The 9,414-nt window shown below is 42.3% G+C and overlaps 1 protein-coding gene across 2 annotated transcripts in view; it reads left to right on the top strand.

Annotated features, from left to right (window-relative positions):
• Nucleotides 1-8,457, top strand: part of notch3 (notch receptor 3) — a 158,252-nt gene extending 149,795 nt beyond the window's left edge. For both annotated transcript variants that reach the window (XM_041176904.1, XM_041176905.1), the window contains exons 33-34: nucleotides 431-528; nucleotides 2,509-8,457. In XM_041176904.1, coding sequence (XP_041032838.1) covers nucleotides 431-528; nucleotides 2,509-3,924 — 1,514 coding nt within the window. In that variant the 3' untranslated portion in view covers nucleotides 3,925-8,457. The remainder of the gene's footprint in view (nucleotides 1-430; nucleotides 529-2,508) is intronic.
• The last annotated feature ends 957 nt before the right edge of the window (nucleotides 8,458-9,414 follow it).

Below are 9,414 nucleotides of genomic sequence, written 5' to 3' on the forward strand. Positions count from 1 at the left end.
GCACAAAAGGCTGGAATTGGAGGAACGCAGAAATTTCGAGGTTTGTAGAGCTGGAGGAAGTTACAGTAGTAGGGAAGGGTGAGACCATGGAAGGATTTGAATGCAAGTATGAGGATTTTAAAATTGTGATGTTGATGGACCAATGGCTAAAATAGGTCAGCAAGCTCAGGGATGCTGGGTAAATGGTGCTTGGTGTGAGTTAGCATGTGATCAGTAGAGGTTTGAGTGAGCTCAGGTTTATGGGGAGGTTGATAGGTGGGAGACTGGTCAGGAGAGTATCCCACTCTTGCTGTTTCTGGTGTGGACACATGCCTTCTCCCAAAGCTGGTTCTTTCTACGAGGCAAAAGATCTGACCTTTGCTAATATTCTTGTTCGCTGCAATAAGCGGGACCATTGTAAGTGACTCTACTATTTAATCTGGATGTTTAGGTAAATCAGCCTTGCACTGGGCTGCAGCAGTGAACAATGTTGATGCCACTCTGGTCTTGCTGAAGAATGGAGCCAACAAGGATATGCAGGACAGTAAGGTAAGGAAAAGGGCATATCACTTCTCTTGTGTATCAGAGACAGTTTTTCAATCCCGGCTCCATGAACAGATAATTAGAAATTGAGCTATCCAACCCAATAACAAACCAAAATCCAATTTCAACATTTGCATTTCCTGCCAGACAGGAAGGGCAGGTGACCCGCAGCCAGCCTCTGCCAGTGCAACTATCTAACCAGCTGCCCAAGTGAAAATGAGAAAGGCCCAGTGGTGACTCTTATATTTTTAATTCCTTTCTTTTCTATTTAGTGCCCAATCTTTGATTCTTCCTCTTGATTATCAGGAGCTCATTTGGAAATTGTGGGCACTTAAATCAGCTAGGCTTTTTTTTAAGTTTGTCCATGAGATGTCAGTGGCATTAGCTGAGTCTTATTTATTGCTCATTTCTAGTTTCCTTCAGAATACGTTGGATCTCCTTGAGTGGACTGCTAACTCATTTGCAGAGCATTACTTGACTACCACCAAAGGAGCAGGAATGGCAGAGTCACTTCACTTCCCTCAGCACCATTAGTAAACCACAGAATCACAGAATTATTACAGCACAGAAGGAGGCCTTTCAGTCTGTCATGTCTGTGTCTGCCATCCTAATGAATAGTTCACCTAGTGCCATTTCCCTGCCTTCCAGCAATCCAATCATTTTCTTTTCAGATAATGATCCAATCCCTTCTTGAATGCCTCAATTGAAACTGCCTCCACCGCACTCTTAGGCAGTGCATCTAGATCCTAACCACTCATTGTGTGAAAAAGTTTCTCTTCATGTCTCCATTGTTTCTTTTGCCACATACATTAAATTTATGCCCCTCTCATTCTCGATTCTTCTACCAGTGGGGACAATTTTTCTCTATCTATTCTGTCCAGACTCCTTATGATTTTGAATGGCTCTATCAAATCTCTTCTCAACCTTGACTTCTCCAATCTTTCTAAGTAACTGAAGTTTCTCATCCCTCAAACCATTGTGAATCTTTTCTGCACTCTCTGTAATGCCGTCACATCTTTCCTAAAGTGTGGTGCCCAGAACTGGAAGCAGTATTCCAGTTGAGGCTGAGCAAATGTTTTATACAAGCTCAACATAACCTCCTGTACTCCATCCTTCTATTAATAAAGTCTATGATACTGTATGCTTTATTAACTGCACTCTCAACTTGCCCTGCCACCTTCAATGGCTTTTGCACATATAATTCTAGGCCCATCTGCTCCTGCACCCCATTTAAAATTGTACCCCTTACTTTATATTGTCAATCCATGTTCTTCCTACCAAAATGAATCACTTCACATTTTCAGTCAGGGTCCTTTTACTTTATAACTATTGGTCAATAGCTTAACGGTCAATTTTCATTCTGGTGTAGGGCAATAAATGATCAGATTTATCCAAATTTAGTTTCATCATATCCCATGGTTAGATGACAAACTCGCAACCTGTGGGTCCCTGGTCCAGCCTCATTATCACTACACAACTGGATCTCATTATGCTGCATAATTAGGAATGCAAGAACTGGAGGAAGCCATTCAGCCCTTTGAGCCTTATGATAAATCTATCTGAATTCAATTTATCTACCTTGGTTCCATTTTGTTTAAAACCCTTGCCTAACAAAAATCTGTCAATCTCGGTTGTGAAATTTTTAATTGACCCCCAGCCTCAACAGCTTTTTGGAGGAAAGATTTCCTGATTTCCACTATCCTTTGTGTGAAAGAGTGCTTCCTGACTCGAGCCCTTGTTCTGAACTTTCCTACCGGGGCAAATAGTTTCTCTTTATCAACTCCTTTAATCATCTGGAACACCGCTTAATAATCTGTGCACTAGAGAATATAAGCTTAGTCTATGCATCTGGTGCACATCTTATAACCCTTTTAGCTCCAGTATCATTCTGATGAATGTTAGAATATATTCTATATATTTCTATGATTTGAAGCAGCTATGTCCTTTCGCACTATTTCTTACAATAAGGAAACCTTTATTTTTCAGGAGGAGACACCACTCTTTCTGGCTGCCCGGGAAGGAAGCTTTGAAGCTGCCAAGATGCTGTTGGATCACTTTGCCAACCGAGACATCACGGACCACATGGATCGATTGCCACGAGACATTGCACAGGAACGGATGCATCACGACATTGTGCAGCTGCTGGATGAGTACAACGCTGTACGGAGCCCTCAGGGGCAAGGTGGTCACATGGGCAGCCATTCAATGTCCCCCCTCATGTGCCCGCCGAACAGTTACATGACTAACTTAAAGCAAACACCCCAGGGAAAGAAAGCAAGGAGGCCTAGCTCCAAAAATTCAGGCTCTGGGAATAACAGCAACATGACCAAGGACTCGAAGGAACCGAAAGCAAGGAACAAAAAGTTGAGTTTAGATTGCCAAGCATCCCTCATGGAAAGCTCAGTGACATTGTCTCCGGTAGACTCATTGGATTCGCCGCGTGCCTATGTTACCAACCCTACATCCCCGGTCATGACGTCCTCTGGAATCTTGCATCCTGCTGGCTCCTTATCTGTGCTTGCCAACCCTCCGGTGAATGGTATTTTGGAAGGTCCCTTCACTGTCTCCTTGGCAGGACTTGGTGATCTTGGAGATGCTGCTCAGAACACTGCCATTTTATCCATGAACCACATGCAGCCGCGTCTCTCAATGTCACAAGTCACTGGGCAGCCAAACTGCCTTCTGAATGCCAGTGGCCTTGGTCTAAATGTTGGTATGGTGAGCCCCATCACCGCTGTACCCTTTGAATGGCAAACGAGGATTCCCAGCTCGCAGTGCAACTCGGTAATCAACGTCGTGCAACAGTCTGCGGGGTCGCATGCTAACATGCACCAGCCAAGTCAAGTCCTGCAGCATGGCTTAGTGCTGCAAAGCCGCATGTCCATGGGAAATGGACCTCAAATGATCAACCAGCAGAGTCCAGTCAAGCCCCAAAACCCAGTCGAGCAGCAGGCAATTTCTCAAGCCCCACAGGCACAGCAGAGGTGCACCCCTTCTACCACCAGCCATTCCATTCAGCAGAGCCTGTTAAGGAATGAGATGGCACGAATACCAGATCACTGCAACCAATCAATCTCTCCACAGGAAACCCAGCCCCCCCAAGCCAACGTGCCACCATTTTACAAGCAGCATAGCAGCACCACCACCGAGGACTACCTGACTCCCTCTTCTAAACACAGCTACACGTCAGGGCATGACAATACGCCCAAGCATTACCTTCACCTGAAGAATGAGCACCCCTACCTGACCCCATCCCCAGAGTCACCTGAACAGTGGTCCAGCCCATCTCCACATTCCATGTCTGATTGGTCAGACTCTACCCCCAGCCCGGCAATAATTGGACATCAAGCTCAAATGCAGCATATGACTGAACAAGCGACCAAAATGCAAGTTTTTGCATAAAATACATCTTTCGTTCCTTTTATTGAAAAAAAGTCTCTATAGGATACTAGGACCTGGGCTATTATTATTTTTGTTGCTATTCCTCCTTTCGTCATCTTAAAGACACACAGTCATGAAGGAGCCGGCTCTGTAGTAACACCGGCTGAATTTGCAATGGAGGTCATCTTTTGGTTTCGAATTTCAATGAAAAGAATTTTTTCTTTCAAAAATATGGTGAGAAGGAAGGTTTTCAATTTATTCCTGTCTCTCTATGGTCACTGCCTTTACCGAATGTGTTTATGAATCAGCAGGGGGTCACTAGGTAAACGGTGAAGCCTGTTACATTTTAAATGTTCTCCTGAACGTGTGACACCTCTTCAAATATGTGTCACTGAGCATTAAAAGGCCTTGATATTTTTATCCCCTTTTGAAGTACTGGACTTCACTCACCTATTACTGGTTTGACTGACGCCTGGGAGTCTCGGGCAACCTTTGTTACTTTAGTTTTGCCAGATTTTTGTCTGGGATTGCTATTACTACCGAGAAGGTCCTTGAGAAATCACCTCAGAAGAATTTGGACAATAGGACTCGGATGCTACATTTGCTACTGCCTCTCCTGAGTAAGGTGCACTCCACACTACATTAACTTAGCTGTTACAGTAAGTTCAGTTCCTTCTCTTTGGGACTCCAACATGGCCTGAAGGCTTTCACCTGCAATAAGTAACCATTCCAGAATAACTGGCTAAAATAAACCCCTGAGGAAATTGTGTTTCAAACAACAGAAACGCTAAAAAAAAACTATCCAAACCATTGAAGCCTCAAGTGTAGGGACATCCTATCATTTCACTATATATAAAGTAATTAATATGAGAGTTTTTAATATGATTTCTTTCTCTCATACTTTCTTTTTAATCCTCAATAAGCTTTTCTAAAACTTACTGCCATTGGAAATTGTGATGCTGCCAAGAGCATCATTGTATGTTATTTAACTGTTTCAAGTTTCAAAGGAACACTTGTTTGTTTTTATTGTCAAGTTCTTCCAGTGTAGGGAGGAAGCCTGTGAGACTCTTCCAAGAATTGTCCAAGTGTTGTAGAAAGGCCAGAGTGTAGAACAAAGCTCTGCCTCAAAACCCAACCCAGTCTAAACAGCTGGTGGCAGGGCACAGCTCATTCAAGCATGCTGTTTAAAATTGTCCAGGGAATCATGAGAATAGTGCTCTGGTTGCTTCACTTACTGACCAGGCCTCAAAATGTCAGATGAGTTACAAATGCGTGCTTACCTTTCTGCAAGCTCCTGTGTCACGGTCCTCTTTGTTGTAATTTTAATTCTAACAGATTTTTTGAGAGATGTCAAATATTCCATGCTTTTTAATTGGGTATAATTTGTTAGAAGGTGGGGTTGATGATTGCTCCGTAAGAGAAGTTGACTGATTAATGCAGCTAGAATATGAAGCACATAATTGGTGTGAGTGAATCTAGCAGGTCTGTGAAGGTCTAAGATTTGGCTAAAGTTCACTGATCAGAAAGAATTGTTCTGGGCATTCACTTAGTCGGAGGTGGGGCCTTGAATGGAGCCAGAATACTGCATCCACTGCATGCAGCTAGGGGCTTTGAAATGGATCGCTTTTCCAGGCAGGAGCTTGAGTTCCATTCATATCTAGCGCAGTTCAGATTTCTGCAGTCTTTTTAAGCCAGTCCAGATGAGCCCACTGACAGATACTGCAACAGTGAACACCTGAATCTGTCTGTTTTTTAAAAAATGTATATTTAATAACCTACTATAATTAGCAACAGGGTTACAGAGATTCAATCTTATTTTAAAGTGGAGGATCACCCTTGAGCCTAATGATGCCCAACATTGAAAACCAGTGTTCCCTCATGCCAATTACATCGAGAGGCAATGTCACTCTAGCAACATCAAACACCACAGGACACCCCCAAGTAGCCTTGGGTAAAGGAGAGTGGCTGCATTTGGTCAAAGCAGTAGATGTTGTAGTTCACCAACTTTGTTGACAAGTACCCATCAGGAAGAAGGTAGAGATGTCTTGCGATTGTTGATGAGAATTTTTGAGTCAAAAGAGTTTGCTGTGTTTGACCAAGAATAGTGTCTTGTGGTGCAGCCATTCCAAGATGTTAACAGACTGTGCATGTGATAGCTGAAGAGGTTTTAATTTTTGACTGTTATTTTTCCCCTCTCTCCTCTTCCCCTACCCCCTCCACTCCCCCAGGATTGTCAATTCTGCATGGATGTATTCCAGGAGGTGCCCTCCAACCACCTCACCCCCCCACTCTCCTGCTATTGGTTGCCCAACATGTCCATCCTCATGGTGCGCTGCATTTGACACCATTCCAAAAATTCTTTGCTACCTGATTATTTGACTGTTATTCAAATAGCCAGTGTCCAATCTCTGAGATATTTATAAGTAGAAACAAAAGTGTTGAAAAAAAAATGAAAAAAATCTATTTTTTAAGGCCCTGAAGTTTTTTCAGTGGTTCTTGCTCGCCAGAGTATCCTGGAATTTAATCTTTAATTTTTGGTGATTCCGGAATGATCCTGGATGGCTGGCAATCCTAAATTCAGCGCCGTTGATCCACCTTGTACTCGTGCACAAAGACGTAAAAAATGAAGAACTGCAACAATGCAGCATCAAGCCCCTAAGTTAGATAAACTCAAGTTCTGGGAGCAGCGAAGATTGGGTTTGAATTAGGTTGACTGTGAGGAGCTTGATACCCTTACTGAATTAATTTCCCTGCACTGCCAGTCTTCACCTCCCGGTGTGCAGCTAGATTTTGTTTTCCAGTATTAATTTAAAAACAAACTTGAAGAAAACATGAGCTTGATGGTTCAATGGCGTCCAATTAAACTGCCCACAAATTTAATGGACTTGCCATGGTTGCTGATGGCAACGCAGTAATCAAAATACTATTGCTACACTGACGCAAAAAGAATAATGAGAGTGCAACATTCGTCAATTTCCTGATGTGAAAACCAGGCTTATTTTAACTTAACTTTGAGTGTGTGTTGAATAAGCAAGGATAAAATCTTCCACTGCCTCACATTCCCCTCCCTGGATCAAAGAGGAATATTTGTGGCCTGTTCTTGGTGCCTAGTTTAGGAACAAAAGGCTCCTTACTGAGTTCAAAAACCAAACTTTAATAGTCTGAAGCTCGAGGTTTGGATCAGAAAGCTGATTTTGAGAGGAATTAATCCAAAGTGCCCAATTTAAGTAGCTGAGAGGTGGGACGAGCATTGCGATCTGCCTCTTTGGAATAATTTGGTTTCAGGGGCATGAGGCAGTCTGTCCCCTGGTTGGTTGGTTGAGGTTTTCTCTCTCCTGCCCAGGGCATGTTTCACATCTTAGATTCATTAGGTCAGACTTCCCCATCTCCGAATCTGGTCCTGAATGCTAATCCCTGCCTGAGAGTAACCGCGATAGTATTACCCGTTTATCTACAAATAGTGGGAGGGGAAGGGGTGCAGCCACACACCTTTTGCTGGGACCCAAATGGCATGTTGACAGGATTATGATCAGAAGTCAGCCCTGCTGTTGTCAAGATTCAATTAAAAACCTTAATCACTGCACCTCATGACCAAGAACGAGAGGGTAGGAATGGACCTTGCATATTTTTTAAGAAACAGATCTTTTATGTCCACTTTTTAATTTTATAAATCGCCTCGTAGCCCACTCCGAGGGGCCTGGACAGTTGGCTGTTGGAGGTGACGGGGGTGGGTGGGGAGTGGCAGGTGTCAAACCTGAAGAAGGAATTGAGTTTTGGATGGCAAGTTGGGGGGAAATGGGAGCTGGAATTGTGGATCAGATTGTAAGCCGGGTGAGTGGGGAGGGGGGAAAAGTGGGGATACAAATAATGAGCCTGGGTGGAGGCAGGGTCAAGTGGGATACAGATGGGAGGAGCCCTGGAGGGAAGTGGAGAACAGGGTGTGAGCTTCCAGTGAGACATAGGGTTCAGGTGGTCCTGCACCCACTGAGGGTGGACCGGACAAGGTAGCGCTGATTTAAAAAAAAAATCAAGGAAGAACTAAATATAGTACCCGCACTACTCCAGAAAATGAGAGAGCACCCCATTAGCTGGGCTTATTTCCTGCCTTAGTTGGGATTGAATTTATGAGGGACCTATATATATATTTTATATATTTTTTCTCAACATTCTTGGTCAGTAGCGCAGCTCAAACAGTAGAATGTACATTTAAAGCATTAACGGATTTTTTTAAAAAAAAACAAACTGTAAATAAATCAAATTGAAGAACAAAAAAACATTTACTCATTTCAGAAGTACTTGTTGTTTGAAATGTTTCATGTACTCAAATAAAAAGTTCCATTTCTTATTAGTTGTATATCACATGGAAATACAGCCAACGTACTTGGTTGTTTATTCTTAGGACTCTTTCTAGACATTTTATAATATTTCAACTCTTTTTACAAAAATGTAGCTTTAATCTGTACAGAAAAAGTATTTTAAGTCACATCTTTTGTATGCAAAAAATAAAGGTTGTGAGGTAAATATACTTCAAAAATAAAGCTGTAGGAAACTACATATTGTGGCTCTCAAGTATTTTGTTTACAATGAAACCACATACAGAGGGTCAGGGTGGGTGTTTACAGTGATATACTGAATATGGAGACATTATTTCAATGCAAGCAGATATCATTGATTGTGGGTCTCCAAATGTCAGTTTTTGTCCCAAAGTGATATGAACTCTGAAGAACATTTTGAGGTGGGCTCATATTTGAGATGATATTTTTTCTATTCATTTTTTCATTGCGAAAGCTGGCTGAAGACAAGCCTTACAGTACAAAATCCCTTCAAAGCTGAAAAGAGAACAGAATACATTAATCATCCTGCTTTCTTATCATTTGCCACACTGTTTTATAGGACAACAGAAACAGGGAGGTGAGTTCATGAGGATGCATTCACTTCATGTCAGTACAACATATTAAAAATGTTAGTTCCTGTGTCAATCTAGAAAAAATATCCCATGTAATTTTGTCAGTGTCATTGCATCATTCTGTCACAGTGCCATCTAGGGAGCATATTTTAATTAAATGAAGCCTTTTTTGCATAAACTATCAAAAGCTATTAATTATACTACAACAGAATGGAAACTACCATCAAATGAAAGGTGAAAAATCTAATTTGGGAAGAGGTTCTTGAAACCCCGCCTGAAAATATTTTTTTTTGCATGATGTGGAGCATTAGCATCTGTAAAATCACCAAACCACCACTGGTTGGATCAAATTCCATCCTTTGTTTTCCTGGGATTCAGGAGAGACAACTGGGACCACTTGACGATGAAAGTTTCCCAATTCAATAAAACTGGTGTTAATCAGGATTGTCCTGCAGCTGGTGACAGCACCAAAACTTCAGTCATGCAGCAACAAGTAAGATTGTTCCACCTTTAATTTATGCAGCAAAGAGTTCCAACCCATTTTGTGGTCCAATCAGCAGTGCGGGCTGCCTCTAATGAGGAAATTGAAAGTGAAAGGAAGACCC

Source organism: Carcharodon carcharias, chromosome 30 (assembly GCF_017639515.1).
Source record: "Carcharodon carcharias isolate sCarCar2 chromosome 30, sCarCar2.pri, whole genome shotgun sequence".
Lineage (NCBI taxonomy): Eukaryota > Metazoa > Chordata > Chondrichthyes > Lamniformes > Lamnidae > Carcharodon > Carcharodon carcharias.